The sequence below is a fragment of the Oryctolagus cuniculus genome, chromosome 19, assembly GCF_051225735.1.
Source record: "Oryctolagus cuniculus isolate XC-2025 breed Fujian yellow rabbit chromosome 19, ASM5122573v1, whole genome shotgun sequence".
In the NCBI taxonomy this organism is placed as follows: Eukaryota; Metazoa; Chordata; class Mammalia; order Lagomorpha; family Leporidae; genus Oryctolagus; species Oryctolagus cuniculus.
Window position 1 is genome coordinate 71,420,654 of NC_142885.1, and position 27,995 is coordinate 71,448,648.

A 27,995-nucleotide genomic window follows, 5' to 3' on the forward strand; every position below is an offset into this window, starting at 1 on the left:
CGCTGGGACTCAGCCCACGCGCGTCCGGGAGCCCGGGCCCAGCACAGCGCCGGCTCCCATAGCTCAGCAAAACGAAACGCAGACCCCGCACAGTGTGCATTTGGACAGGGCAGGATCCGCAAAGGCCTAAGTGGAGTCTGACCAGGCCAGCACTCCCCGCAGCTTATAAAATTCCAGGGAGCGGAGCGGCCCGAGCCCCCAAGGGGTCGCCCCATCCTAATTTCCTCACCGCCTGAATTTATATTTCAGTAGAAACTGAGCGCCCACCGCGGGCCGGCCGCGGGACGCTCTCGGGTGCCCCGGGGAGCTCCGGGCCGGGCAACCCTGGGCCCCACGCCTGGCAGGCAGGCGAGCACCGCACAGGGGGGACCACCCAAGCGGCGCGCGGACCCCAGCACCTGCACCGCCCCCTCCGCCGCCCGGCGCAGGCGCGGGAGGTGTGCTGTGCTCAGCTCGCCGGCAGAGGGCGCGCGTGCGCCGCGGGGCTGCTTTCCGGCAGCGTGGCGGAAACACCCTAGCTGTGCGGCGCCCTTTGACGACCGTTCGCGCGTCGCCTGGCGGCAGTGTGGCTATCATGGCGTCGCCCTTTAGCGGGGTCCTGCAACTCACGGATCTAGATGACTTCATCGGGCCGTCTCAGGTGGGCCCGGCGGGTGGGCGGCGGGCGGCGGGCGGCGGGCGGGGCCGGCCCCTGAGAAACGAAGTCCGCGCGCCCCCGCCAGGGCCGGCTCCCTACGCGGTGGCCGAGGGCGGGGGGCCCGGCTTCCCCGCGCGCTCACGGCCGCGGCGTGGGGGCTCCTCCCGCTGCAGGACTGCGTCAAGCCCGTGAAGGTGGACGCGAGGCCGGGGCGCGGCGGGGCCAAGATCCAGGTCGGGGACGACGGCAGCTACTTCCAGGTCCAACAGGTGAGGTGGGCCCGGCGCCGGGGGTGCGCAGGGGGACCCTGGGCGGCGGCCACTCCTGCGCGGAGGCCTCTGCGCCCGCGGTCCCAGCCTGGCTCCCCTGGCCTGGCGCGGGCAGGCGGCGCACGGCGGGAGCTCACAGCGAGGGGAGGTCCCGCTGTCCCGCCCGGCCACTCGCTGCTCCGGAGCCTGGTGGCGGGGGCTGCGGGAGCAGCGCGGGGCCCGGCCGGGCTGGTCCCGGCGGCGTGCGAGCCCGGCGTGCTGCCCCGCAGGGCGGCGGCGCGCGGAGGCTGGAGCGAGCCAGGGTCTCGCTGGACGACTGCCTGGCCTGCAGCGGCTGCGTCACGTCGGCGGAGACCGTGCTCATCGCGCAGCAGAGCCACGAGGAGCTGCGGAAGGTTCTGGACGCCAACCAGGTAGCGGGTCCGGCGGGCGCCTCGGGGGGCCCCGGGCGGCGCGGCCCGGGTGACGCGCGCCCCCCGGCCTTGCAGGCGGCGGCGCCCGCGAGGCGCAGGCTGGTGGTGGTGTCGCTGTCGCCGCAGTCCACAGCGTCGCTGGCCGCCCGGCTCCAGCTGCCCGCCGCCGACACGGCCAAGAGGCTCGCCTCGTTCTTCCGGAGCATAGGTAGGTGGGCGCCGGGGGGGGGGCGTCCACGCGCGGATCCCGAGTGACCGCAGCTCCGAGCGAGCCTGGAGGACGCGCCGTGCCCGGCGTGCTTTCCTGCTTTGTGAGGTTTGTTACTTATTTAAAAGGCGGCGTTCCAGAGAGGGGGACACAGACAGGTCTTCCGCCCGCGGGTTCGCTGAGTTCAACTCGGGGTGGAGGGGCCGGGCGGCCGCCACGGCGGGAGGCCGGGACCCAGGCGCACGGCAGGCGCTGGCGATGCGCCTCGTGGCTGTGGAAGCGGCCCACGGTTCTAGGAGGCGGGTCCCGCCCAGGGGGCGTGGTTGGCCTGGGAGGCGGGGTCCCGCTCTGGGGTCTGGGCCCGTGGCTGGCCCTGGCCCAGGTGCCATGAGCAAGTGCAGCTCGGCTCTGGGAGGCGGGGTCCCGCTCTGGGGGCGTGGCTGGCCCTGGGGGCGGGGGTCCCGCTCTGGGGGCGTGGCCGGCCCTGGGGGCGGGTCCCGCTCTAGGGGCGTGGCTGGCCCTGGGGGCGGGTCCCGCTCTGGGGGCGTGGCTGGCCCTGGGGGCGGGGTCCTTATGGGGGGCATGGCTGGCCCTGTGGCCGGGTCCCGCTCTGGGGGCGTGGTCGCGCTCTGGGGGCGTGGCTGGCCCTGGGGGCGTGGCCGGCCCTGGGGGCGGGTCCCGCTCTGGGGGCGTGGCTGGCCCTGGGGGCGTACCCCCCCAGGTGCAGCTCACGGGGTCGCCCTGCAGGCGTGCACTACGTCTTCGACGCGGCCTTCTCCAGGAGCTTTAGCCTCCTGGAGAGCCAGCGCGAGTTTGTGGAGCGGTTCCGACGCCAGGCGCTGCCCGTGCTCACTTCCGCCTGCCCAGGTGCGTGCGTGGGGGGTCATCTGTGGTCACTTCTGTTGCCCTGAAGTCATCACGTGGATTCCGAGAGCCCCCGGGGGTGAGGGCAGGGCGGGGCTGAGCCCGGGGGTGAGGGCAGGGGGGTGGTCACTGAGCCCCCAGGGGAGAGGCAGGGCGGGCGACCCCCGGCCGCCCCTGGGAGCTGTGGCTGCGTGTCCCGCTGCCCAGGCTGGATCTGCTACGCCGAGAAGACGCACGGCAGCTTCCTGCTCCCCTACATCAGCACCGCCCGCTCGCCGCAGCAGGTCATGGGCTCCCTGGTCAAGGACTTCTTCGCCCAGCAGCAGGTACTGCGTCCACCGGCCCAGGCCGCGCAGGGAGCGGCTCAGGCTCGGTGAGGGGCGGGGGCCTGGCTCTGTGCGGCCGCCGAGGGCCTCTCTCTCGACGTGGCCAGAGGTCCCGCCCGGCTCGGGGAGGCGGTGTGGTCACCTGCCCGCCCCGGCGCCGGCCCCGCTCAGAGAATTCTCGGGGACCCTGCCCTGCGGGAGACACCGCCCACAGCGTGGGGGCGGGTGTGACCGCGTGTCCGCGTCCCACAGCACGTGACCCCCGACAAGATCTACCACGTCGCCGTGATGCCCTGCTACGACAAGAAGCTGGAGGCGTCCAGGCCCGACTTCTTCAACCAGGAGCACCAGACCCGCGAGGTGGACTGCGTGCTCACCACCGGTGCGCGCCCGGCCCCGCCCCTCCCCGGCCCCGCCCACCTGTGCAGCGCGGGTTGGGGGGATGGACTGTGTGCTCGCCACAGGTGCCCGCCCCCACGTCTCCCCGGACTCCGCCCCGCCCCTCCGCCCAGAGGCGCGCGGGTCCTGCCTCTCGGAGACCCCTGTTTGCCTGAAGCAGTCTTATCTCTAAGGTGTGCCGCTCATTTTTATTTATTTGCAAGGCAGAGAGCTCCCATCCCCTGGTCCACTCCCCCAGTGCCACCGCAGCCAGGGCTGGGCCAGGCGGAAGCCGGAGCCCAGGAGCCCAGGAGCCGATGCTGGACTCCCAGGCGGCCCCCAGGGTGTGCATCAGCCGGTGCTGGGGGCAGAGCGCCACTCGCATCCGCACCCTGTGTGGGCGCCGGCCTCCCGAGCAGCACCCTAACCACGGGGCCAAACAGCCGGCCCCGGGTGGAGCAGCCCTCCCTCTCCCACACGCTCATGCGTGTTCCCCAGCCGGACAGGGGCGCGCACAGCCGAGGCCCCTCCCCCTCGCTAGCCGGGTGGCGGCCGGGGCCTGGGACCCCCGGCTCAGGGCGCCGCGTGTGTTGCAGGAGAGGTCTTCAAGCTGCTGGAGGAAGAGGGGGTCTCGCTGTTGGAGCTGGAGCCCACCCCTCTGGACAGCCCGTGAGTCCCGGCGAGGGCGAGGGCTGCGGGGCACCCAGGACCAGCGCTCGGACCTCAGCGCGACGCCCCGTCCCAGACTGCTCCCTGCCCGGCCCGGGGCTTCACAGAGGGGGGCGGGGCTGGACGGCGCCGCGGCCGCACTGACCTGCCCCTCCCCCAGGTCCAGCAGCTGCTCCGCCCAGGAGCCCACCAGCCACCGGGGTGGGGGCTCGGGGGGCTACCTGGAGCACGTGTTCCGGCACGCGGCCCGGGAGCTCTTCGGGATCCAGGACGCTGAGGTCACTTACAGACCCCTGAGGTCAGTGGCTGGGCCTGCCGCCCGCCCTGGGGGCTGAGCTGGGCTCCGGGGAGGGGCCCTCCGGGAGGTCACCGGCCAGCGGCCTGTGCGTCCCCAGGAACAAGGACTTCCAGGAGGTGACCCTGGAGCGGGAGGGCCAGGTGCTGCTGCGCTTCGCCTTGGCCTACGGCTTCCGCAACATCCAGAACGTGGTGCAGAAGCTCAGGCGGGGCCGCTGCCCCTACCACTACGTGGAGGTCATGGCCTGCCCCTCAGGTAGCTCCGCCCCCGGCCGGGCGGGTGGGGCGGGGCGGGGCGAGGCGCCGCCCGCGTGCCGACCCCGCCCCTCTGCCGCAGGCTGCCTGAATGGCGGAGGGCAGCTGCGGGCCCTGGACGGCCCCGGCCGGGAGCTGCTGCAGCAGGTGGAGCGGCGGTACGGCGAGCTCGGGGCGCAGGCGCCCGAGGACGTGCCCGGCGTGCGGCTCCTGTACGCGCAGTGGCTGCAGGGCCAGGGCTCGGAGCGGGCCGGCCGCCTGCTGCACACACAGTACCACGCCGTGGAGAAGGCCGGCTCCGGCCTCAGCATCAGGTGGTAGGAGACGCCCGCCCGCCACCGGGACCTCCAGGCCCGCCCCCAGCGCGAGCCGCGGCGACGGCAGAGGCCCCGGCCTCTGCGGGGGCGTGACAGGCCGAAGGGGAGGCCGGAGCTGGCCCGGACCAGGGCCCACACGCGCCGGGGGTGGGCCTGGGGTGCTGAGGCAGAACCGAGTGGGTTCCCCACCCCCGTTGTGGCGCGTGCAGGGGGCGGTGGCAGTTGGCAGAGGGGAGCTGAGGGCCGCGGGTAACCAAGGGTCCCCTCCCAGACCACGTGCTCCTCACCGCCGGCACAGCCGGAGCCGTACCTGGGCCTTCTAAAGGCCCGTGCAGCCCCCTGGGCCGTCCGGACACCCTGGGCCGGAAGCACCCACTCACCAGCTGGACAGGGCCTCAGAGGAGGGCTCCGAGTCGGCCTGACCATCACGGGAGGGGTCGTGGAAGCTGGTCCCTGAGCTCTGCCTCCCCCACCCCACATGGTGCCCCAGACCTAGCCAGGGCTGGCCTGGCCTGTCTCCCAGGGAGTCAGTGACCGCCCGAGGCTGAGGGGCGCTGGCTGGAAGGCCCCATCGATGCTCCGGCGGGGTGGGCACTGTGGCTTAGCAGGTAAAGCCGCCACCTGAGGTGCTGGCTGGAGACTCTCTGCTGTGGCCTGGGAAGCAGTGGAAGATGGCCCAAGTCCTCGGGTCCCTGTACTGGCATAGGAGACCCCGAGGAGGCTCCTGGCTTCAGATCTGCCGAGCTCCAGCCGTTGCAGCCATCGGGAGTGAACCAGTGGGCGGAGACCTGTTTGTGCCTCTGTAACTGCCTTTCAAATAAATAAACCTCAAAACAAACCAAACCCACTCCGGAGCCGCCTCCCAGGTGCCGGGGCGGGCCGGGCCGGGGCCCTCGGCAAGGCGCACCTGTGCAGGCGCTGCCCCCCGGCCCAAACCACAACCGCAGCCCCAGCGCGGCGCTGGGGCTCACGCGAGCTCCACTGCCCCGGACCCCGGGAAATGAGGCCCTGGCCTGGCCTGGCCTGTCCTGGCCGCCCTGCGCGGCTGCCCTGGCGCCCAGCAGCCCCTCATGGCACCACGCCAGCGCCGGCGCTCTTCCTCCCGGGAGCCTCCCGCAGACCCGAACGCCCCCTGTCGGGAAGGTTGCGAAGTCCGGCCGGTGAGCCCACCTGCCCGGGCGGCGCACGACGCCGGCTAGTAGGGTGCGAGCCCACGCCGAGCGCAGCAGCAGCACCCCAGGCACGAAGCATGCGTGGGCGGAAGGGGGCGGGGCCCTCGAGGGCGGGGCCCCGGGAGTCTCTCGGGACAACAGCGACCTTGGTGATGCCGCACAGCGCCGTGACAACAGCCGCCGAGCAGGCGGGGAGCCGGGCCTTCCTGAGCCATGGAGTCGAGTTCAACCACAGTCCCCCCGCCAGGGGTCCCGCCTCGGGCCACGGACACTGTGAGTGCCCCCAGGGCCCCCACATACTGGGTGGGTGCATGGCTGCTGAAGCCACGGAGCCGGCACCCACCTGGAGGATGGGTGGCTGTGCCTCCCAGGTGGCCGCAGGAGCTGAGGGCTGGCCGCCAGGAGTCCCTGGGGGCGCCCCCACCTGGGCGTCCCCCCTCCAGCTCGGCGAGGAGCAGTGGCTGCAGGTGGGTGCCGGGCCTGGGTGTGGGCAGGAGGAGGGCCCTGGCAGGGCCCAGCTGCCTGTCCCCCCCCCCCCCCCCCAGATCTCCAAGGACCTGGTCGGCCTGGAGGTCAGGATCCTCGGCCTTCAGGAGCAGCACGAGGCTGAGGTCTTCCAGCTGCGGAGCGAGGTGGGCAGCCCCAGATCCCACGCGTGCCAGCCAGAGGGCGCGCCGGGGGCAGCGTGTGGCAGCGTGTGGCAGCGTGGCGGCGTGCCCACAGGTCCTGCGGCTGGAGAGCCGCGTGCTGCAGCTGGAGCAGCCCCAGAGGCCCGGACCTTCTGGCCGCCGCGGACTCCAGGTCACGCTGGGCCCATGCAGGCCTGGTGGGGGTGGCTGGGACCTCAGCCAAGAACACAGTGACGCTGGGACCTGCTCACCTGGTCCCCTTCCTGCAGGTGCAGCCCGGGACGTCCTGAGACAAGCAGTCAGCGGGGAGCAGCGGGGACCCCACCTGGCCTGGGGCCCCGTGCACCCCACAGGGGGCAGTGTGACCCCACCTGGCCTGGGGGCCCCGTCCAGCCAGCCCCGTGCACCCCACAGGGGGCAGTGTGACCCCACCTGGCCTGGGGGCCCCAGCCAGCCAGCCCCATGCACCCCACAGGGGGCAGTGTGACCCTACCTTGCCTGGGGGCCCCAGCCAGCCAGCCCCGTGCACCCCACAGGGGGCAGTGTGACCCTACCTGGCAGGCCTGGGGGCCCCTCCAGCCAGCCCCGTGCACCCCACAGGGGGCAGTGTGACCCCCACCTGGCCTTGGGGCCCCGTCCAGCCAGCCCTGTGCACCCCACAGGGGGGCAATGTGACCCCACTTGGCCTGGGGGTCCTGTCCAGCCAGCCCCGTGCACCCCACAGGGGAGCAGTGTGACCCCACCTGGCCTGGGGGCCCTGTCCAGCCAGCCCCGTGCACCCCACAGGGAGGCAGTGTGACCCCACCTGGCCTGGGGGCCCCGTCCAGCCAGCCCCGTGCACCCCACAGGGAGGCAGTGTGACCCCACCTGGCCTGGGGGCCCTGTCCAGCCAGCCCCGTACACCCCACAGGGAGGCAGTGTGACCCCACCTGGCCTGGGGGCCGTCCAGCCAGCCCCGTGCACCCCACAGCTCCTGGGCGGCCCGGAGCAGCTGCAGGGAGCAGTGGGGCAGGTGCTGGAGCATCACAGGGCCCGGCAGCAGGCACTGGAGAGCCGTGTGTGAGTGGCGCCTGGGGCCAGTTCTCAGAGCAGCCGTGCCCTCGCCCTGCCCGGGCTCAGCCGCGCACCCGTGTCCACAGGGCAGCCCTGGGCCAGCAGCTACAGGAAGCCCGGGAGGAAGCCAGGGCAGCTGGGCAGCAACTGGCCACACAAGCTGCGGTGAGCCCCGCCCCCCGCGCCACCACCGGCTGGCGAGGGTCCGAGGGCGGAGTGCGAGGGCCGCCTCCCCCGCAGGCGCTGCAGCAGGCCCAGGCCGAGACCGCGCGGCTGCAGCTGCAGCTGAAGCAGCGGACGGAGGAGCACGCGGCCCAGCTGCAGCGCTGCGCCCGGCAGGCGGTGGTGGGTGCGGGCGGCCCTGCGGCGGCGGGGCGGGGCTAGCGTGGTGCAGAGACCCGGTGGGCAGAGCCCGCCTCCCTGTCCCATCTGCTGGGGGCCGGGGCCCAGCCAAGCCCCAGCTGCCCCGCCCCGCCCCGCCCCGCAGGCAGGCCCTGAGCCGGCGGCCGTGGCCCTGCGCCCGTTTCTGGAGGCCACTCTGCAGGACATCCGGGCGGCGCACCGAAGCCGAGAGCAGCAGCTGGCACGGGCCGCCCGCACCTTCCAGAGACGCCTGGCAGACCTGAGCCGCAGGCACGAGGAGCTGCTGGCCACCCACAGGTGGGCCACGCCCTGACTCAGGACCCGAACAGTGACCCTCGCTGGCCGGAGCGCGGCTTGGGGCAGAGGGGCAGCCCTCCCCGCCCACCTGCAGAGGTGCACCTCTGCCCCCCCAACCCCACAAGGCACCTCAGGCCCCGTCCGGAGCAGGCAGCGGAGGAAAACCTTCCCCACTTTACCAAGTGGGCTTGGGGTGCAGCTGCTGAGCCCAGCAGGTGCCTGGGGGCGCGCGGGGGGCTGGGGGAGACGTAGCTCCTGCCAAGTGCCCAGCAAGGGGGGCCCCACCTTGGCCGGGGAGCAGGGTCCACCAATGGAGGTGTCCCGCTGACCTGGGCCTCCCGGTTCCCAGCTCTGGGGTCTGCCCCTACGGACACTGGCCTGGTGGTGTAGCCCCCATGGCCAGACGGCGGCACGTGGCGGCGCATGTCGAGGCCGGGCGGTCACCGGTCAGCTCCTGGCCCGCCAGGCAGGCCTTCCAGACCACAACTCCCTCCCGCAGGGGCACGGATGCCGCGTCCTGGGCCCAGACCTGCCAGAAGCTCTGGGACTTCTCCCGTGGCACCCAGGTAGTGGACAGAGCCAGCCAGGGCCCCCCCACGCCACACCCTGGTGCATGCCCCCCACAGGGCCCCCCCACCCTGGCTCGTGCCCCCCACAGGGCCTTCCCCACCCTGGCTCGTGCCCCCCCCACAGGGCCTTCCCCACCCTGGCTCGTGCCCCCCACAGGGCCCCCCCACCCTGGCTCGTGCCCCCCCACAGGGCCCCCCCACCCTGGCGCATGCCCCTCCGAGCTCCCCAATGCTGCACCCTGGCTCATGCCCCCACAGGGCCCCCCCACCCTGGCTCGTGCCCCCACAGGGCCTTCCCCACCCTGGCTCGTGCCCCCCCACAGGGCCCCCCACGCCCTGGCGCATGCCCCCCACAGGGCCCCCCCACCCTGGCTCGTGCCCCCCACAGGGCCTTCCCCGCCCTGGCTCGTGCCCCCACAGGGCCTTCCCCACCCTGGCTCGTGCCCCCCCCACAGGGCCCCCCCACGCCCTGGCGCATGCCCCCCACAGGGCCCCCCCCACCCTGGCGCATACCCCCCCTGAGCCCCCCCCCGCACATGCCCCCCCACACCCTGGCGCATGCCCCCCACAGGGCCCCCCACCCTGGCGCATGCCCCCCGAGCCCCCCACGCCGCCCCCTGCCCCCCCCCCGCAGGCGGAGCTGGAGCAGGAGCGGGCGCAGCTGCTGGGCCGGGCGGCAGTCGCCGAGCAGCAGCTGTCTCGGCTGCAGGAGTACGTGGAGCAGCACCTGGGCAGGTGGGCCCGCAGGGTCTGAGGGGACCGCCTGCCCTGGCCGGGCGGTCCCTCACCCCGGCCCCTCCCCGCAGGTACAAGCAGGAAATCCTGAGGCTGAGGAAGCTGGTGGGCGTGGGGGCGCCCCGCGAAGTGAGGGCCGCACTTGCGGCTGAGCTCCAAGGCCCGGGGGCCCGCAGCCGCTGGCCGGCCTGGCCAGCACAGAGCCTGCCGCACGGGCTGCCCTCGCGGGAGCCGCCCCGCTGAGCTCCGCGCCAAACAAGAGTCGGGACAGAGCCCCTGCGTCTTTATTGCGCCCCGCTGTCAGCCGGGCCGAGGGACGGACTCCAGGGCCGGGGCCGGAGGGGAGCCCGCGCGCCCGGCCGGCCCCTGCGTCTTTATTGCGCCCCGCTGTCAGCCGGGCCGAGGGACGGACTCCAGGGCCGGGGCCGGAGGGGAGCCCGCGCGCCCGGCCGGCCCGCCGCCACGGACGTCATAGGCCCAGACGCGGTCCGGGCCTTCCCCCAGCACGGCCACCGGCTGCCAGGTGGGGAGGGGGAACCGTCCGGACACCACGCGGGCCCCGGCGGGCAGCTCCGCCCGCAGCTTCTCCTCCAGCAGGGCGAGCTGTGGGGGCGGCAGGAGCAGGTGTGGGCGGACCCCCACACCCCCCCACACACACCCCCGCCCCGCGGAGCCAGGACGCCCAGGGTGGCGCCGCCAAACCTACCACGCTGGGGGCCAGGAACACCGACACGTTGTGGCAGTCGCTGAGGCTCACCTGCGGGAGGGAGAGCGCCCAGCGGCCGAGTGTGCGTGGCGGGGCCGGGGCCGGGGCGGGGCGGGGGCGTGGCGGGGGCGGGGCCGGGGCGTGGCGGGGGCGGGGGCGTGGCGGGGCCGGGGCGTGGCGGGGCGGGGCCGGGGCGTGGCGTGGCGTGGCGTGGCGGGCCGGGGCGGCCGGGGGCCCCGCGGTTACCTTCCAGAGGTCCTCCCGGCGGTAGCAGACGGCGCCGGCGCAGCCCGCCCTCCAGGCGTGCAGCCGCGACAGCCCCACCAGCCACGGGTTCAGCTCATAGCCCACGGCCGGGCGCAGGCCGCACCTGTGCGCCGCCAGCACCTGTGGACAGCGGGAGCAGAGGGCCGCGCTGCGGCGGGGGAACGCGCGGCCGCCCGCCCCCGCGCCCGCGCCCGGCGCCCGCGGGGGCCTTACGATCCTGCCGTCGCCGGAGCCCAGGTCCACCGTCTTCCCGGGGCGGCCCCGCAGCAGCGACAGCACGTGCTCCACCTGCCGCGCGCTCGCGCCCACGTACGGCACCTGCGGAGGCGCGGGCGCGGGGCGGTCAGGGCGCGGGGCGGTCAGGGCGCTCGCCGGCCGCCCCGGCCGCTCCCGCACCTGCAGCCGCAGCGGGACGCGGCGGAAGCCGGGCTGCAGCAGCAGCGCCCACACGGCGTAGGCCGCCAGGCCCGAGCCCGCCGCCGCCTGCAGCAGCTCCCGCGCGCTCAGCCGCCGCTCCCGCAGCTCCGCCAGCGCCTCGGCCGCGTCGTCCAGCTCCATGCCGGTCGGGCCCTCGGCGGCGCCGGAAGTGGCCCGCGGGCTGGTCCGTCGCGGTTTCCGCTCCGGCCGGGCCCCGCGGACGGCCACTGGGGATCCGCAGGAGGACCTCGCCCCGTGGGACCGACGTCCCGGCGCGGGGCCCCGGCTGCCCCCCGTGAGCATGGGGCCTGGCCCAGAACGCCCCTGGGGGGAGGAGAGACCGGCATGGCTGAGCCCAGGGAGCCCGCAGTGGGGATCCCGGCGGGGAAGGGGCTCAGCAGGGGTGGCGCGGCGTGCAGACCCTGGGCGTCTTGGGTCCCCCTGCGGGCCTGTCCCTGAGAGGGCAGTCCCGCGGACGGGACATGGGGGATGTGCGGCCGTGGGCCGAGGCTTGTCTGCACAGGGGACCCTGGCCTGGCCCCTTCTGGGGTGTTTGTGTCCCTGGTGCTGCAGGGGTGGTGGCTGCTCCCAGACCAAGGGTGTCCAAGGCCACTGCCTGCAGAGGGACTCCCGTGCCTGCCACACATTGGCCCCAGCCTGACCGGCCCTGGAAGACAAGTGCGGGAGGGGAGCCTAAGTCACACCTGTGTTCCCCTCAGTGTCGACAACTGGGCACCTAAAGGGCACACAGTACGCACGCGTTGAAGGAACGGGCGCAGTGGCCCAGTGCACACCTGCGCGAGTTGGCACACACAGGACCCCCAGCCCAGCCCCTGTCCCCAGCAGGGCCGGAGGCCCCAGGCCCAAGCCCCCAGGACACATCACGAGGGGCTCCCGTGACGCTAGCCACAAGCAGTTCTGCCCCAGGAGGGTGTGTGGTGGGAGGCCGGGCACTGCCCAGGGCAGGTGACTTGGGGCTAGGGGCGGCCTAGCACGGCTGGACAGGTGGACCAGGAGGCAGCAGGGCCCCCACTGGCTGTGGCCGACAGGAGAGGCCGGGGCCGCTCAGAGAAGCAGCGGTGCGAGCGGTGACTGGGGACCTGTCTGGACAGAGGGGGCTCCCCAGACGACAGGAACGGGAGTGCACCGGAGGCTGGCCGGCGAGGGTCCTCTGAGCGCTGCTGGGGGCTCCGGGGGGCGTGTTTGTAAGTAGAGGTGAGGACTCGCCCCGTGTTTGGGAGTTGGGAGAGATGAGAGGCAGGAGCCAGAGGCGGCCCAGGGGCTGCTGTCCATGGAAGGCTGTGCCCCCACTTGTCCCTCCCAACCGCCCCCACGGACATCCTGGGCAGCCCTGGAGGTGACCCATCACAGGCCTGTGCTGGGCGCCCACGGCAGCTCAGCTGGGAGGGAGGCCCTCTCCCACTCCCACCTGAAGGATGAGGGGGGCTGTTTGCCTCCACCCCCAACCCTGTCCCCTCCTGCTAAGGGCAGCCAGACAAGGGCCCTGCCCAGGCCTCGGGCAGGGGTGACGGCCGTCGGCCGGGCCTGGGCAGTGACAATGGGGCGGTGCCGGCAAACGGTCCTCGGAGCCCCCATTGAGCACTCGCGGGAAACGGGAGCCTGCAGCGGGGACCCACGGCCCGCAGGCCCCTGGCCAGTGTGCGTGCTCAGCACTCCAGGGCCTCCGGACACAGCGGCCCTTTCTTCCCAGAGGCAGGATGGGGCTCCGGGGAAGCTGGCACAGAGCCGAGCGGGCACCGGCTACCCCCGCCCCATCCAGGGGACCCCACCCACCTTGGGCTCGGGAGTGACGGCCCTCCCACTCCCACTCTGAGTCTCAGAAGCACCCTGGCACGGGGTGGGGGGGCAAACAGGAGGCAGAGAGGAAGCAGGGGGGGAGTGGCACGGGGCGGGGGGGCAAACAGGAGCCAGAGAGGAAGCGGGGGGGGGGGAGTGGCACGGGGTGGCAGGGGCCGCAGCCCCTCCCCTCGGACCCTGTGGAGGGAGCCGGGGCTGTGGGAGGGTTGAGGAAGGGAGGCGGGCCCAGGGCAGGACACCAGGTGCACGGCAGCCAATGTAATCCTCGCTCTTCATGATGGCCCCGCCTCAGAAGCAGGGGTGCCAGGATGTGGCCCTGCCCCACCCCAGCCCCTCAGTCCAGCACCAGCCTGCAGGGGAGGAGGTGGGCGGCACAGGTGGCCGCGTGGGCTCGGAACAACTCCTGCAGGTGGGGGGCGCAGCCCAGCCAGGTCTCCCCGAAGCGGCTGCAGCCCAAGAAGAGGAAGGGGCTGGGGCCGGGGCGGACGCCGCAGCGCAGGGTTGCTGGATGCAGGCCAGCCCCGGGCCCCCCACCCCGAGCAGGGGCAGTGTCTCGCGGAGGACGTGGGCGGCTGCCATGGTGATGCCAGACTCCTGCAGCTCCGCGTCGTGGGCGACCCCGCGGATGCTCCCCCGGATCACTGGGGAGACACGGGGGCCGGTGGTGGGCACTGGGTGGACAGGGTCCAGGCTGTTTTACTCCAGGCCAGCCGGCAGGCAGGGCACTCACCCAAGTCACTGGTGCAGGGGGAGCTCGGCCTCACTGCCGGGTCTCAGGCACCTGGCATGGAGGGGTGAGACCTGGGGGGCTCCCAGCAGCAGCCGCAGGAGCCCAATACAGCAGCCCAGCTAGGGTGGCAGGAGGCCGCCGCGGGCTCTGGGGTCACCGGTGGGGTCACCGGCCACAGAGCATGAGCCATCGGTGGGGTCAGGCTCCCAGCTCAGCAGAGCAAAGGCCTGGGCCTGGTGCCCTGCGGGGAGGGGGCAGCGGCCATGGACACTGGCGGGCACGGTGGGCTTTTGTTGGTTGGGCTGGGGAGGGGAGAGAGCTCACTGCTGGCCGGGGGCTCTGGGCAGCTTGGGCCTCAGGCTTTGATCTGCCCGCCCCTCCCCCAAGGCCTCAGGGAGGAGGCCGGCCTCCCCTTCTCTCCCTCTGCCCTGCTGGTCCTTGCCCTTAGCGCAAGGTGTGCCCCGCCCCGTCTGTGCTCACTCCCTGCCGGCCCCTGACCAGCGCAGCCCTCACTGTCCACGCCAGGGCTGAGGGCCTGGGAGGCAGCTCTGGGCGCGCGCCCCCGCGCAGCTACAAGCGGAAAGCGGCCACGCGGAGGCTGACGTCGCGGTGCGGGGTGGCCTGCAGGAAGAGGGCCCGACGCTCGCGGGGGTCCCAGCGCACGCAGCGGCTGCCGGCCGGGCCCGCACCCTCGGCCAGCAGCAACTCCAGGGTGCCGCCCCCGCGTTCCGCGAAGACCTGGGCGCCCGCGAATGGCCGGGCCGGCCGCAGGCAGGCAAAACCCGGGCCGGGGCCGCCCAGGCTGGGCGCAGCGCCCCGGCCGGGTACAGCCACTCGACCGCACCCTCGGCGCAGGCCAGGGCCAGCTGCCCCACGCTGCCGGGCTCCTGCGACAGGCCGCTGGGGACAGACGGGCGACGCTAAGCGGACCAGCGGCGGGCTGGACCCGCGCCGCCGCCGCCACGGCTGTGCCCACTTTGAGGAGGGGGAAATGGACGCCCGGCTCCCGCCAGAGCACAACCCTCCCGGGCTCGCAGCGGCACCCCCAGCCCCACCGGGCGTATACCTGCCCCTCCGGCTGCAGCGGGGCGGGCGCCGGCGGCCGCCGCCAGGAACGCGCAGCCGAGCGCGAAGAGCAGCGCGGCCCGCACGGAGCGCGCGGGACGCCCGGGCCTCGCGCCGGATGTTGGTGCTGCCCGGCGGGGAGCGGGGTCGGGCGGCGGCGACAGCAGCCTCAGGGCGCCGCCCGCGCAGCCGGGGCCGCCCCGCGCCCCGCGCCCCGGGAGCCGGGCGGGTGAGGCGGGTGAGGCGGGGCCGGCGCTCCCGGCCAATCGCGGCGCGGCCCCGGAACTTTCTTCCAATCGCAGCGGCGCCCGCGGGAGCTGAGAGCCCTCTGCCCGCTGGGCGACCCGCGTCGCGGAGCTGCGGGGTCTGGCCCCTTCTTGGCCTTCGGGGTCCTGTGCCCCTCCCCGGAGGCAGCTGGGATGCCGGCAAGACGCAGGGCGACCCAGGCAGGGGCAGGGGTCGAGCCCCCTGGGGCGAGGGTCGGTGGGGGCCGGAGCGGCCGGGCGGTCCTGGACCCGTTCTGCAGCGCCCTTTCTCTCGGACCTGCGTCGTGCACCCCGCGGTCGCCGCGGCGTGTGGATGCGGGAGACGCAGAGGCCCCCGCACATATCCAGAGCCGCCAGGGCCGAAGGCAGGGCTAGGGCGTTCTCACCCATGGACTTGGCAGTTGTGCCTTGTGGGAAGTGTGGGGAGAGGCCGCGTGCCCCGACCGCAGCACCTGCCCAGGCCGCACAGCGACCAGGCGGGCTCGGAGCGGTGTCTGCGCCGCGCAGCCCCGTGCCCCGCCCTGTGGCAGGGTCTCCAGGGAAACAGGTGGGCTGCAAAGAGGAATGCATCACCCCCTGTGGGATTCCGAGGTGGGGAGTGAGGACAGGGGCTGCGGCCAGGAGCCAGGGTTTGATGGATAGTTTGCTTGGTGGCACAAGGGTGCGGGTGTCCCCAATTAAAACCACGAGCTGCACATGGATAGTGTCCGTGCCCTCTTCTGTTGTGTGCGTGCTACTGTCATTAAAAGGTTAAAAAAGCGAGCAGGGTGGACAGGGCCTTGTGGGCACAGGCTGGCAAGCGAGCTGGGGGGCCATGGGTGTCCTGGCCAGAGGCCTCGGAGGCAGACGTGGCCCTGGTGGCTGTGGGGAGGACCCACCCCAGCCCTTCCCCGGGGAGCTGGGGCCGCTGACTTCCACCCCAACCATCCCCCAGAAAAGCAGCAGGGCTCTGGGCCGGGGGAGGCCCCCCGGGACCTCACCGCAGGGGAGACCAACACAGAAGCCGCCCACAGCTCCTGGATCGGCCATGGCCCCACCGGTCATCATGGCTCTGTGGTCCCCATCCAGGATCCCAGAGGCCCAGTCTGGACTCTTGCCTGTGTCCAGGCCCCGCCACAGCTGGGTGCAAGTGCTGGCTGCTCGTTACCTGGTCGTCAGCCAGTGGTGGGGGTGGAGGGACGAGCAGCCCCTGTCCCACCAGGCCAGAGAGGAGCAGCAGGAGCCACTCCCGGCAGACCCGCAGGACTTCCTTCCAGGGGCTGGGTCGTTGTGCCCTGAGGCCCCCGGCCACTCTGGGAGAGAATGTTTGTTCCCCAGAGGCCTTGGAGGTGCAGCCCGGGCCCTGGGGCTGGGGCAGTGCAGACCTCACCTCTGGCCATTGCCAAGACATAGGTGTGGCCCGCTGAGGGTGCCGAGCTGGGCCTGGACCATGCCTGCAGCCAGCCACCAGCCAGCAAGGGAGGAGGTGGACAGGTGGCGGCCTCTGGGGTGAGGGGCACAGCCTGCAGCACTGGGCTGGCCCTGCTCCCGGGGGCGTGGCATCAAGGGCAGGCGGCCTGGAGGGGCGAAGAGAGCAGATGGGGCCCCCAGGAGCCAGAGCCACAGATGGTGGAAGGGGGCGGGGCCAGAGCCCGGCAGAAGTCTCCCACTCACCAAGACTTCCGGCCTGGGTCTCAGCGTTCACCAGCAGCAGTGGGGCGGGGCGGCTATCCCCTCCAGTGTCCACCCAGAGCCCTGCAGCCAGCAATGGCCACAGGCGCTGGTCTGGCCCTGCAGGGTGGTGCTGGGGGGGAGGGGCGGGACTGGACAGAGCAGGGGTCCTTCCCACAACTGGGGGCACCGAGGCACAGGGAACCCACCACGCCCTGGGCCAGCCGGGGCTCTCACGATGCCCACGCTGAGCCCTGGTGCTCAGACCTGGGGCTTCAGGGTGCAGGCAGGGGCGCCCAGGGGCTCAGGCAAGGAGGGGTCCCAGCTGCCACCCCCCCGCCCCGCCTCCTCTGGAGGCACCTAGGGCCAAGCCCTCCTCTGTCTCTGCCGTGTTTTTCATCCACGCCCCACCCCCGCCTTGCAACTCCTCCTCCAGGAGCAGAAAATGCAGCCGCGCTAAAAATAACTGCCAGCTCCAGCCGGGAAAACATCCCGTTGCTAGGAGACAGCCGTTGCCAGGAGACCACATTGCTAGGCGACTCTGTTGCCGTGGTGACAGCTGGGCCCTGAGTCATCCTCAGCGGGGAGGGGGGGAGCTGGGAGAGCCCCCGCCCACGGCCCCCCAGGGCGAGGTGCCCGGGCTGGCCCTGGAGTGGCCAGAGCAGTCAGGCACCTGCTGACCCACGTGCCTCTCCCCAGGAGCCCGCAGCGTCTGCCTTGGAGGCGGGGCGGGGCTGGGGCGGAGGCGGGCCAGCACGCTTTCAGACCCGCCCCCTCCCCAGGAGGGGCCGGCACCCAGGCTCAGGCTCACGCCACCACAGCACCCACCCCCCATGGCTGAGCAGCTCCATGACAGGACTCAGGGAAGGGCCGGGTGCCACAGGACGACCCTTCTACCCCCTCAGGTCTCGGGGCAAGACGCGCCAGCAGCCTCCAGTCCCCGTGGCTCCCGAACCAACTCCAGCAGCCCACGCTTAGGAGACAGCTCCAGGGGTCCCAGGAACCTTCTCCTGCGGCTCCCCAGGGCTGCGGGGGCGGGGGGGGCAAGCCTCCTCACTGGCCAGGCCGCTCTGCATCCCCCAGGTGCGGGGGGTGGGGGCTGCCGACACCCACAGAGCCGGTTTCCAAAGGTGTCCTCCAGGGGGCGCCCTGCCGATCTGCTTGCTCCCCCCACACCTTGGTCAAGCTCCCACTACACGCCAGGCTCTGGGTGAGGTGCAGGCAGCCCCACCCTGGCCCCCAGCTCAGTCCAAGCACCCTGGAACGCCGGCTGAGAGGGGAGGTCCCTGCCGCGGCGAGCCAGCACTGAGGGGCAGGGGGAGCCACCAGTGCAGGTGGTGAGGGCGCTTCAATTGCAGGACTCCAGGTGGGGGCGTGGAGCCCTTCCAGCCCCAGAGGCAGGCCCACGTGACCACGGCTCCTGGAGCAGGCAAGGGCGAGGCCGTGGCCGCGGAGCCAGACACCTGGGGCGCTGCAGACCGCAGTCACGGGCGGGCAGAGCCCTGGGGGGCACTGGGCGTGGGGGAGTGAGGGCCCAGGAGGATGGGTGATGGGGAGACGCGGGTGGGCCCCCCGCGCCAGTGTCCGTCCGAGCAGCCCTCTCGGGTGTTCTGACCCTGCAAAGGCAGCGCACAACCCAGCGCCGCTGTGTGTCTTGGCCGCCCATGCCCAGCACGGGAGCTGCAGCCTCCCCACGCTGTCAGGCCATGGGGTCTCAGCAGGACCCCCCAGATGTGGAGTGCAGGGATCCACGCTTGTGCACAGTGGACGCGGCCGGCCGGCCCCTGCCCCGAGGCCACAGCAGGCTTGGCTCCCTCGTGTGTCCTGAAGCCCTGCCTGAGGCTCAGCCTGTCCACCCTACTCCCGGCCACCTCTGGTCACTCTCGGAACAAGACCCCTGTCCCGTCCCACGCGTGAACCACACTCCTGCAGCTGCAGGAGGCTGAACCTAGTGCCCACTCCCGTGCTCCTGTGCCCGCTGAAACCCACCAGTGTCCAGCCAGCCTCACCCTGTCCGCGGAGGTGAGGCTTTGCCATCAAAACGCAGCCAACGCCAGCTGCTCCTGTCTAAGACGACCTGGACCCGGGTCCGACTCTGCTCCCCACACCTGGCCTCCCTTCTGGCCTCTCCTGCACCCCCTTCCCCTCGCGGAACCCCCACGCCCCATCTTTGCCCAGCCTCCAGTCCACTTGGCAGGGAAACCGCGTCTCCTTCAGGCCCCTGGACCGTGGCGCCACCCGCGTGCGGCCACTTCTCCCTCTCACCCTTGTCAGCCCGGGGGACGTCCGCGGGTCCTGCACTCGGCGCCACGCTCTGAGCGCTCTGTTTAGCTCTGCAGCTGCGCGAGCGCTCGCCGCCCAGGCCTGCGCCGCAGCAGGTGCACTCGGCCTGCGCGGGCCGGGCTGGAGGGTCCCGGCGCTGGGAGGGTGGGACCGTCTCCCCTCCTACGGCCCATCCTCGCTGCCCTGCCCACAGCACGCGCGGGGCCGGCCCCCGGGCCGACCGCACGCGCCAGGGGCCCGAGTCCTCGTGCGGCCGCGGGGTCGGCGCGCTCCGGGCCCGCCCGGCAGCTGCACGCCTTGGCCCCCGCTCGTTAGCCCTCCGGGATCCGCCAGGCGCCGGGGTTCCTGGAGGTGCGGGAGCCCAGGCCCAGGCGGGGCGCGTGCCGGGCCGGCGCGTGCCCGTCGGCGCCGCGCAGGGGGCGGGCCGGGGCGGGGCTCCGCATCCTCTGCGCCTCCGCCGGGCTCGCCGGCCCGGATTGGTTCTCGCGCCGGGAGCGCGCGAGGGCGCGGCGCCCAGGGCCGGGCGGGGGGCGCGCGCGGCGCCGCCGGCGGCCGCGGAGGAGCGCGGGGAGGGAGGAGGCGCCCCGGCTCCCTGCACAGCGGCCTTATTTATCTGGGCTCAGCCTCGGCCTCCCCGCTGGGAGGCTCGGGAGGCCGACCCTCCCCCACCGGGAGCTCTAATTCGGGCGCCGCCGCGGGGGCCCGGCCAGGCCAGGGCGCGGGGCGCGGCCGGGCCCTGCCGGCCAGTCCAGCCCCTCGCCCGCCTCCGCGCTCGCCGGCGCCCTGCTGGGCTCCCCATGACGCGAGGCCGCCCGGCGGACAGCGTGGCATGAGCCAGGAGCCCGGGCCGAGGTAGGGCGGATGCGCGGGCCGGGCCTGGGGCGGGGAGGGGCCTGGCCCACCGCGGCGGCCGCCACAATGAGGAGGGGGCGGGGGGGGGGGGGGCTTGGGACCGCGCCGCCGCCGAAGAGCGGCTTACGTAACGGCAGCCCCTTCCCCTCCTCAGCCCGCCGCCGTTCGGCCTGCAGCCCTGCTGGGCCTTCGCGCGGCCCCCGGCCCGGGCGGCCCGCCTGGCAGAGGCCGCTCCCGCTGGCAGCTCTGCCGTGGTTCGGTGGCACCTGAACCGCGGACGCCAAGCGCTGTGTCCCCGGGCGAGGCGAAGGCAGGCCCCCAGCCTCGGGTTGGCCTGGCGAAGCCGGGGCTCCCCACTGCAGCGCCTGGGCCCCTGGGCGAACGTCACAGGTGTGAGAGACGATTGAACTCCAGGGGGAGCCCCGTGGTTCTGTGGCCTGGCTCTGGCCCTCCCTCGGACCCCTTCTGAGCAGGAGCTGGGGCCCTGCCGGGCCTCCACCCCGGGGAGAGTGGGCATGGCCCTAGTGCTGGAGGGCCTCGGAAGGCGCCTGGCCATGCGGACACCTGCTGGGAGTCCGGGTGGATGGGCAGAGTGCCCCAGGAGGAGGGGCCCAGCTAGTGGAGTCTGGGGCCCAGCGGCCGCCTCTCCCCTCCCCTGCAGGCCTCTGAGCGGGAGGCCTGACTGCCACAGGGCAGCAGGTGGCAGCAGCAGTGTGGCCTCACCCGCCCTCCCGAGCCCCTGCTCCACACCCACAGTAACCGGGGCCTGCTCTCCCAGCTCAGCCCTGGGCTGGGAGCCTGAGGGACCCCCACGACTTGGCTGCCTCCCCCCACACGTGGGCGAGGCCAGGAGCCCGGCACTGTTACCGGGGATGGACGTGCAGGACTTGTGTGGCCGAGCGGGAGGACGCCCCCTGGAGGGGGCTGCTGGGGCTGCTCTGCCGCCTGCAGACCCCGGCCCTCCCCTGCGGGAGACGGCCGCCTCGCTGCTGGCCAGCCGGGGCTCTGAGGGCTGGGCAGGAGGCCCAGGAAGACGCACACCATGACCAGCCACAGGGGGTGGGTGCTTGGCAGAAGGCGGGCTGCACGGCGCCTCCCCCAGAGCAGAGGTCCCGAGACCACATGTCCTTCTGCCCAGCGTCCACTCCCCAGGGTGCCCAGTGCACTTGGCTGGGCCGGCACAGGGCGGCCACAGGGCTTCTGTCTGCAGGGACATCGGCCCGGGGCTCCCCCAGCTGGGGTGGGAAGGGAGCGTGGCTCTGTGACACGTGCAGGTGGCAGGGACGTGAGTGTGCCTGAGTCACGGGCCTGTCACGGCGTGCGTCAGCCTCAGCCCCGGGGCTGCCACTCAGGCTGAGCCTGCCGGGAGCTTCCCCGGCACCAAGGCCCTCGGCAGGCAGGTCCCTCCAAGGCCAAGACCCCCGCCCCTCCCCGTCCCAGGCACCTGTCCTGGTCTGACGTTCAGAAATGGCACCAGTGGAGGTGAGTGACGAGGGAGAAGAGAGTGCAGGGCCTGGTGGCACGGCTGGGTAAGGCAGTGCCCAGTCCCCCAGCCTGGCCTGGGCGGGTGGGCCCAGGCCTCAGGGCCACCTCCGGATCACTGTGCCTGGCCCCAGCCCTGGGGACCGCTTGAGCTAGGGTGCAGGGGTCAGTCACGCCGAGCTCAGGGACCCCTGAGCCCTGCTGCTGGTCAGGCGGCGTGTGGCCAGGAAAGAGGACGAGGCCTGCGCTCGCTCTGGTGGCTCCTGGGCTCCTCAGGGCCAGGCCGGGGCACGGGGGCTGAGCCAGCAGAGACGCAGCCGTCTCTTCCCCAGGACCTGCACATTCCAAGGCCCAGCCACTCCCCAGGGTCTGGGGAGCCCACTGAGTGTTTGTGGCCTCGATCCTGAGGCCCCCTCTCCTGTGGGCGCTGCCACGGTCAGCACCGGGCTTTCCTTAGAGCTACGCCTCCCGCTCTGGCCGGCCCCTGCCAGGCTGCGCGGTGTTCCTCGCTCACCCCTTCATGCACTCAGCACAGCGGGAGGCCAGCAGCCCTGGAGCAGCCTGTCCCCCAGGAGTCCCCAAGCCAGGGAAGGGGCAGGAGCTCCCACTGAGAGGGAGGGCACGGGCCGGGGCCTGCTGAGCGAGCTGGGGGCCAGGTGTGCCCAGGCAGAGGACGGTGGGCGAGGGGGAGTGAGGCCTGGACCTGGACCGAGCCAGTGCTGGGCCCTCCCACGAGCCCTTGGGGAGGAAATGAGGGGGCCCTCCCCAAGGTCACCCTGACCCAGTGGGCTCAGGCTAAGAGCAGTGGCCGGTGTCACCCTCCTTCCCGGGTGAGCCTACCCCAGGAGGGGACGTCCCCCCACACTCCCACTCTGGACCCAGCATGTGCCAGGGGCTGGGGCGCTCCACGCAGGTGTTCTGAGCCACACTGAGTGGGGTGGGGGCAGGCACAGGCCTGGGGCGGTCACCCTCCAGCTTTCTGAGTTGGGCCAGGGCCTCTGGTAAGAAGCCCCGTGTCCACCTGACCCCTGGTCCCAGGTGTGGCTGTTCATTTCTGAACATGAGGGTCACCTGGGGGAGTGTGAGGAGCGAGCCGGGGGGTGGGGGCCACAGACCGGGGAGCAGGAGGGCTCAGCGTGAGGACTGCAGACGCACCGCCCCCCCCCCCGGCCCCCCCAGGCAACCTTGGTTCTCCCTGCTCGACCCTGAGGCCTGGGGTGGGGGCGCGGAAGGAGCCCTGCAGGAGCCGGGGGTGTCCACGTGCGGCCCCCAGCCTGGCGCTCCACGTGCAGAACCAAAATCAGCACCGCGCCTCCGTTTCTTCCCCTGGCGCCGCCTCCGCTGCCGCCTCCGGATCCCAGCCGAGCCTCTTCCCCCCCCCTCCCGCCGCCTCTGGGGCCCCTCCCTGCGGAGCTGGGCTTGCCGGGCGTCCCCCAACCGCATCCCAGTGGTCCCCACCCGGCCGCTGTCCGCGGTGGCGCCCGGCCCGGGGGCGCCGCTGTCCATGGTGCTGCACAGGCTCCGCGCCGGTCTGCCAGGTCTGCCGGAAGCCACGAGCCCCGCGGCCGGGCATCAGCACTGGGGACGCTGGGGTACTCAGGCCGGGACTGCCTCCACCCCTGCACACGGCTTTCAGAAGGGCCTGCTGGCACCGCAGGGGGTAGCCACGGGTGCTGCTGCCCCAGGGCCCTCCTCGGGTAGCTGTGGACACGCTCCTCGGAGCCCTGGGTCCTGACCTGAAACCTGGGGCGAGGGCAGGGCCACCTGCACACACAGGGCTGCGGGCAGTTGGGCAGCCAGCAGGGTTGTGGTGGATGGCGCCGTCAGCCTGTCTGGGGCCCCTGCTTCCCAGTCATGAGCAGCTGAGGGGTGGGGGCCGCTCCTGGCAGGGCCTGGGCCCACAACCCCGGTACAAGTGACCCCTTCGGGGAGGGGCAGAGGGGGTGGTGGCACAGCCCTGAGCAGGGCTGAAGGGCAGGAGGGCCCGAGGCCTGGAGCAGGCTGGGCGGTCCCAGTGACCCCTGGTCCCAGCCCAGTGGACTCAAGGTTGGGGAGAGTGAACTGACCAACGGCATAGATGAGGGACCCAGGCAGCTGTGCTGTCCAGGGCTTGGGGACAAGAGGGACGGGGCCTCCCGAGGTGGGACAGGGCGTGGGGAACCCGCTGCCACGCCCCCTGAGGGGAGGGCTCTCTGCTCCTCTCCCCGAGCTGTGCCGACCCCGAGGTCCCCCCAAGCTCTGGGAAGGTCTGGGCGAGCTTCTCGGACAGCCCTGGCGGGACCTGGCCCCCCCTGGCCTTCCCTGCTCCTCGGAGCCCGGGGCAGGAAGGCAGAGATGGACACGCGGCTCCAGGCTTGGTCCGGGAGCCTCCTGCAGACCAAGTCAAGGTCTGATCTGCCCTCAGCTGTGGCTGGCGGGGGAGGGACAGGTAACCTGGCCGTCACTCTCGGAGGCCCCCGCACACACCGCCCCAGGAAGCAGCAGCTTCAGGGTGAGGAGCAGGCGCGGAGACGGGGAGCGGCTTGCAGGAGCTCACAGAGCCCGAGGGGACGGGACCCTCACTGGATCCAAGGGTGCAGCGGGCAGTCAGCACCCAGTGCCCCGTACTGCCCACTCACAGCCACAGAGGCCTGAGGGAGCTGGGGGCGGAGGACCCTGTGTCAGCCAGCTGGCACCCAAACTTCAGCTCCACCACGTCACTGCCGTGCTAAACCGGGCCTCGGTCTTTCTCATCTGCACAATGGGCCCAGTCACAGCATTGCTGGGTGGGGGACTCGCCGGCTGGCACCGCGGCTGGCGGTCCTGGGGCGCACGCCTGCCTTCTCTCTGGGAAGATCTGATCCACAGGGCTCGCCGTGCTGTGCGGCACCAGAGCCGGCCCTGGAGGGGAGGGGCCGGGGCCCCCAGCCTTTGCCCCCGACTCCCCCGTGTCAAAGGGGACCTGAGCGGTGCATACAGCAGGTGCTCAGGGAGTGCCCAGATCGTCAGCAGCCCTCAGCGCTGCATGCAGCCCGGAGGCAGAGGCACGCGCTGCTCCGCCGGCGGCTCTGGGAGGGCCGTGGGCGGGGACACCCAGCCCCCGGGGAGCGGCACACTCACCCTGCTTCCCCGCTCTCTGCAGAGCAGTGCGAGGAAGATGGCGAGCCCGGGCGTCGATGGCGACCCCAAGCCTCCGTGCCTGCCTCGGAACGGCCTGGTGAAGCTGCCGGGCCAGCCCAACGGCCTGGGCGCGGCCAGCATCACCAAGGGAACCCCGGCCGCCAAGAACCGCCCCTGCCCGCCCCCGCCCCCTCCCACCCTCCCGCCACCCAGCCTGGCGGCCCCGCTGTCCCGGGCCGCTCTGGCTGGGGGCCCCTGTGCCCCGGCAGGGGGGCCGGCCGCAGCCCCCGTGCCCGGACCCCCAGCCGAGCGGCCGCCGCTGGCCACGGACGAGAAGATCCTCAATGGCCTCTTCTGGTACTTCTCGGCCTGCGAGAAGTGCGTGCTGGCCCAGGTGTGCAGGGCCTGGCGGAGGGTGCTGTACCAGCCCAAGTTCTGGGCGGGCCTCACGCCCGTGCTGCACGCCAAGGAGCTCTACAACGTGCTGCCCGGCGGGGAGAAGGAGTTCGTGAACATGCAGGGCTTTGCGGCCAGGGGCTTTGAGGGCTTCTGCCTGGTGGGTGTCTCGGACCTGGACATCTGCGAGTTCATCGACAACTACGCGCTCTCCAAGAAGGGGGTCACGGCCATGAGCCTCAAGCGCTCCACCATCACCGACGCCGGCCTCGAGGTGCACCCCCGGGCTGGCCGGGAGGCGCTGGGCTGGGGGCGGTGGCAGGCGGGCATGGGAGGGCATGGAACCCGCCCCCGGGCAGCTCAGGTGCGGGGGGGGGGTGCCTGTGCCGCAGGGGACCCCTGCTGCGTGGTGTGCAGACGCACAGGTCCCCTGTTCAAGGAGGCCCGCGGATTTCCAGGCTGCACCGGCAGCAGCGCAGTGAGCTCATCCGGGGGGGGGGGGGGGCAGGAAGCTGGCCTTGGGTGGGGAGGGTCTGGGGCGGACCTGCCACGCGACATCGGCACCCACCCTGGCGCCCTGTGCTGACGGGACGAGCACCACAGCGCCCCCCGCCCCCCCCCGCCCTGTGCTGACGGGACGAGCACCACAGCGCCCCCCCCGCCCCCGCCCCGTGCTGACGGGACGAGCACCACAGCGCCCCCCCCGCCCTGTGCTGACGGGACGAGCGCCCCCCGCCCCCGCCCTGTGCTGACGGGACGAGCACCACAGCGCCCCCCGCCCCCCCCCCGCCCTGTGCTGACGGGACGAGCACCACAGCGCCCCCCCCGCCCTGTGCTGACGGGACGAGCACCACAGCGGCCCCCCCCCCCCCCCGCAGGTGATGCTGGAGCAGATGCAGGGCGTGGTGCGCCTCGAGCTGTCCGGCTGCAACGACTTCACCGAGGCGGGGCTGTGGGCCAGCCTCAGCGCGCGCATCACCTCGCTGAGCGTCAGCGACTGCATCAACGTGGCGGACGACGCCATCGCCGCCATCTCGCAGCTGCTGCCCAACCTGGCCGAGCTGAGCCTGCAGGCCTACCACGTGACGGACACGGCGCTGGCCTACTTCACGGCGCGCCAGGGCCACAGCACGCACACGCTGCGCCTGCTCTCCTGCTGGGAGATCACCAACCACGGCGTGGTCAACGTGGTGCACAGCCTGCCCAACCTCACGGCGCTCAGCCTGTCCGGCTGCTCCAAGGTCACGGACGACGGCGTGGAGCTCGTGGCCGAAAACCTGCGCAAGCTGCGCAGCCTCGACCTCTCGTGGTGCCCGCGCATCACCGACATGGCGCTGGAGTACGTGGCCTGCGACCTGCACCGCCTGGAGGAGCTGGTGCTGGACAGGTGCGCGGGGCGGGGGGCGGGGCGGGGCAGGGCTGCGTGGCGCGGGGGCGCAGGGGCGGGGCGAGACGCTGCGCCGGTAGGCAGGGCCCGTCTGGTGCACCCGCAGGTGCGTGCGCATCACGGACACCGGCCTCAGCTACTTGTCCACCATGTCGTCCCTCCGCAGCCTCTACCTGCGATGGTGCTGCCAGGTACCGTCCCCGCACGCCTCTGGGGAGGTGGGGGCGCCGGGACGATCCGCTGACCTGCCCCGGGCCCAGGGGCCTCCTGCGGGGACCCTACGGTGTCTCCAGGCACACACCTGCCGGCCCCCTGGGCGCTGAGCCCAGTCGCCTGCCCCTCCCGCGGCGCCCCTCCCCGCCCCCGTGGGAGCGGAAGTGTGGTTTACCCGCCCCGCCCCGCCCCGCAGGTGCAGGACTTCGGGCTGAAGCACCTCCTGGCCATGAGGAGCCTGCGCCTCCTGTCTTTGGCAGGTGAGACCCCCCACTCCGCCGGGCCACCCCCTCCCCGTCCCTGCGCGTCGGGGGCCCTCTGCAGGCCGTGCGCGCCGGCGCACTGAGCCGCCTGCCTCCGCCCGCCGCAGGCTGCCCGCTGCTCACCGCCGCAGGGCTGTCGGGCCTGGCGCAGCTGCAGGAGCTGGAGGAGCTGGAGCTGACCAACTGCCCCGGGGCCACGCCCGAGCTCTTCCAGTACTTCTCGCAGCACCTGCCCCGCTGCCTGGTCATCGAGTAGCGCGGCCACGCGCCCCGGCCACGCGCCCCGCCCCGCCCCGGGCAGGGGCGGCGGGCGGGGCCGCCCCACGCACGACGCTCGCTCGGGGACTTTGCATGCCCCTCGCGCCCGCACTGCACGCCCGCCCTGCTGCGCCCCCTGCCCGCCCGCCCGCCCGTCCGCCCGTCCGCCCGCCCAGGGCGGGGCCCAGCCCTGGGGCGCTTTGAGCCCTGATCGCTGCCCTAACGCCTTTTCTCCCCTCCCCCGCCGTCTCCCCGCTGTCCCCCAACCCCGGGCAGGGCCCAGGGGGACTGAGGGAGGCTGGGCTCCGTCACCCGGGGGCCCAGCAGAGCCCCGAGGGCTTCCTGCATCTTCACTGCACCGCCTGGAGCCCTCCGAGGGGTCGCGAGGGAACCAGGCCACCGCCAAAGCCATGGCCCGCGGGGGAGCCCAGTCCGGCCGCTCTCGCCCACCCGCGCAGGTCCGACCCCAGCGAGCGGCCTCCTGTGTGCTGGCCGCTGTGCGGGGCGGTCCCCGCCGCCCGCACACGCGCCAGGCCTGCCGGGCCGGGATGGGGAGAGGGCCCACCGGCCGGGGGTAGCTTGGGAGCGAGCACCGGCAAGCTGGGCGGTGCCGGCGCCGGGCCGGAGCCAGAGCAGCAGCTGCCCTGGGCCCGCGGCTGGTGGGCCCCCAGCGGCCGGGCTCTGGCCTTGGCGCCTCCTCCACTCTGGGCAGGTGTGGCCAGGTGGGATCTCAGTAGTGGGCCCGACCTGCCACTCCCATCTCCGGTGGCCGCCCCGCCCCGCCCCGCCGGCCCCTCCTAGCCCCCACCCCACGCCCCAGCTTCCCAAACTCTGCCATGTCCTGTCCCACCCAAGGCCTGCGATGTCCGGGGGGTGCTGGCTGAGGAGGGGGCTGGGACCCCTTCCCTGCGCATCCTTGAGCCCCAGGAGAGTCTTGGGATCCCCCGATCTGGTTGGGAGAGAGTAACCAGTTTCCAGAGAGAGAGCGAGTGAGCGAGTGAGCGAGTGAGCGAGCGTGAGACGCTGTTGAAGCGGAGCCGTCCGGCAGCCCAAAGATTCCCGCCCCGCGCGGCGCTCGGAGGGCGGCCGCTGTCCATGTGCCCAAAGCATTAGCGCGACTGAAGCTGTGATTCCCAGCGACCGCAGGAGGAGACACTAGGGGAGAGAGGAACCAAACCCCGCCCCGAAATCGCGTTCTTATTGTACATACGACCTCATTCTCCTGTATATGCGGAAGATATAACCTTATATTTGGTAAGTGTTTCTTGTGCTATTTTATCACGTGACCTGTTTATAAAAATATATATTAAAAACGTTGTAAAAATGCGGGTCTGCGTTGGTGTCCAGGTGGTCAGACCGGGGCCCAGGAGGGTGCGGCCGCCCCGGCCCGGG

The 27,995-nt window shown here is 73.1% G+C and overlaps 5 protein-coding genes across 21 annotated transcripts; 3 read left to right on the plus strand and 2 right to left on the minus strand.

Annotated features, from left to right (window-relative positions):
* Positions 1-483: 483 nt before the first annotated feature.
* Positions 484-5,476, plus strand: CIAO3 (cytosolic iron-sulfur assembly component 3). The gene is made up of 11 exons (XM_051830892.3): positions 484-640; positions 811-906; positions 1,176-1,319; positions 1,395-1,527; positions 2,275-2,394; positions 2,599-2,717; positions 2,970-3,099; positions 3,692-3,764; positions 3,925-4,062; positions 4,160-4,317; positions 4,399-5,476. Exons 1-11 carry the CDS (start codon positions 575-577, stop codon positions 4,635-4,637), a joined length of 1,416 nt encoding a protein of 471 aa, XP_051686852.2. The 5' UTR covers positions 484-574; the 3' UTR covers positions 4,638-5,476.
* A 219-nt stretch (positions 5,477-5,695) lies between these two features.
* On the plus strand, positions 5,696-9,721 carry CCDC78 (coiled-coil domain containing 78). Of its 16 annotated transcripts, none has more exons than XM_089320692.1 (10): positions 5,696-6,078; positions 6,177-6,272; positions 6,351-6,437; positions 6,529-6,606; positions 7,345-7,493; positions 7,574-7,832; positions 7,975-8,147; positions 8,497-8,713; positions 9,351-9,451; positions 9,523-9,721. In XM_089320692.1, the coding sequence occupies exons 1-10, from the start codon at positions 6,019-6,021 to the stop codon at positions 9,692-9,694; spliced, it is 1,392 nt and encodes a 463-aa protein (XP_089176818.1). In that variant the 5' UTR covers positions 5,696-6,018; the 3' UTR covers positions 9,695-9,721. The 16 variants fall into 16 exon arrangements, with proteins under 16 accessions (XP_089176818.1, XP_089176819.1, XP_089176812.1 ...); XM_089320693.1 differs by having other exon boundaries at positions 7,405-7,493; XM_089320686.1 differs by having other exon boundaries at positions 5,696-6,272; positions 6,351-6,606; positions 7,574-7,652; positions 7,728-7,832.
* Positions 9,722-18,987, minus strand: ANTKMT (adenine nucleotide translocase lysine methyltransferase). Of its 2 annotated transcripts, none has more exons than XM_070064193.2 (6): positions 18,636-18,987; positions 10,821-11,165; positions 10,638-10,742; positions 10,404-10,544; positions 10,158-10,208; positions 9,722-10,054 (listed from the first exon to the last, which is right to left on the minus strand). In XM_070064193.2, the coding sequence occupies exons 2-6, from the start codon at positions 11,142-11,144 to the stop codon at positions 9,842-9,844; spliced, it is 834 nt and encodes a 277-aa protein (XP_069920294.1). In that variant the 5' UTR covers positions 11,145-11,165; positions 18,636-18,987; the 3' UTR covers positions 9,722-9,841. The 2 variants fall into 2 exon arrangements, with proteins under 2 accessions (XP_069920294.1, XP_089176832.1); XM_089320706.1 differs by lacking the exon at positions 18,636-18,987 and adding an exon at positions 14,456-14,604.
* METRN (meteorin, glial cell differentiation regulator) lies at positions 11,148-15,110 on the minus strand. The gene is given in 5 exon segments (XM_070063903.2): positions 11,148-13,163; positions 13,166-13,350; positions 13,841-14,195; positions 14,198-14,309; positions 14,445-15,110. Coding segments are annotated over 5 exon segments (1,488 nt in total). The 3' UTR covers positions 11,148-12,993.
* A 168-nt stretch (positions 18,988-19,155) lies between the features above and the next one.
* Positions 19,156-27,929, plus strand: FBXL16 (F-box and leucine rich repeat protein 16). Its single transcript, XM_070064190.2, has 6 exons — positions 19,156-19,505; positions 24,109-24,756; positions 25,361-25,869; positions 25,976-26,060; positions 26,279-26,342; positions 26,453-27,929. Exons 2-6 carry the CDS (start codon positions 24,124-24,126, stop codon positions 26,599-26,601), a joined length of 1,440 nt encoding a protein of 479 aa, XP_069920291.1. The 5' UTR covers positions 19,156-19,505; positions 24,109-24,123; the 3' UTR covers positions 26,602-27,929.
* Positions 27,930-27,995: the final 66 nt, after the last annotated feature.

Coding starts and splice junctions, on each gene's coding strand:
- FBXL16 (XM_070064190.2), top strand. CDS start 24,124: ATGGCGAGCCCGGGCGTCGATGGCGACCCCAAGCCTCCGTGCCTGCCT. Junction 25,870..25,975: donor GAGGAGCTGGTGCTGGACAG/GTGCGCGGGGCG, acceptor GTGCACCCGCAG/GTGCGTGCGCATCACGGACA. Junction 26,061..26,278: donor ACCTGCGATGGTGCTGCCAG/GTACCGTCCCCG, acceptor CCCGCCCCGCAG/GTGCAGGACTTCGGGCTGAA.
- CCDC78 (XM_089320696.1), top strand. CDS start 5,958: ATGCCGCACAGCGCCGTGACAACAGCCGCCGAGCAGGCGGGGAGCCGG. Junction 6,273..6,350: donor GCGAGGAGCAGTGGCTGCAG/GTGGGTGCCGGG, acceptor CCCCCCCCCCAG/ATCTCCAAGGACCTGGTCGG. Junction 9,452..9,522: donor GTGGAGCAGCACCTGGGCAG/GTGGGCCCGCAG, acceptor CCCTCCCCGCAG/GTACAAGCAGGAAATCCTGA.
- ANTKMT (XM_070064193.2), bottom strand. CDS start 11,144: ATGCTCACGGGGGGCAGCCGGGGCCCCGCGCCGGGACGTCGGTCCCAC. Junction 10,743..10,820: donor GCGTCCCGCTGCGGCTGCAG/GTGCGGGAGCGG, acceptor GCGCCTCCGCAG/GTGCCGTACGTGGGCGCGAG. Junction 10,209..10,403: donor GCCGGGAGGACCTCTGGAAG/GTAACCGCGGGG, acceptor TCCCTCCCGCAG/GTGAGCCTCAGCGACTGCCA.
- CIAO3 (XM_051830892.3), top strand. CDS start 575: ATGGCGTCGCCCTTTAGCGGGGTCCTGCAACTCACGGATCTAGATGAC. Junction 1,320..1,394: donor AGGTTCTGGACGCCAACCAG/GTAGCGGGTCCG, acceptor CCGGCCTTGCAG/GCGGCGGCGCCCGCGAGGCG. Junction 4,318..4,398: donor GGTCATGGCCTGCCCCTCAG/GTAGCTCCGCCC, acceptor CCTCTGCCGCAG/GCTGCCTGAATGGCGGAGGG.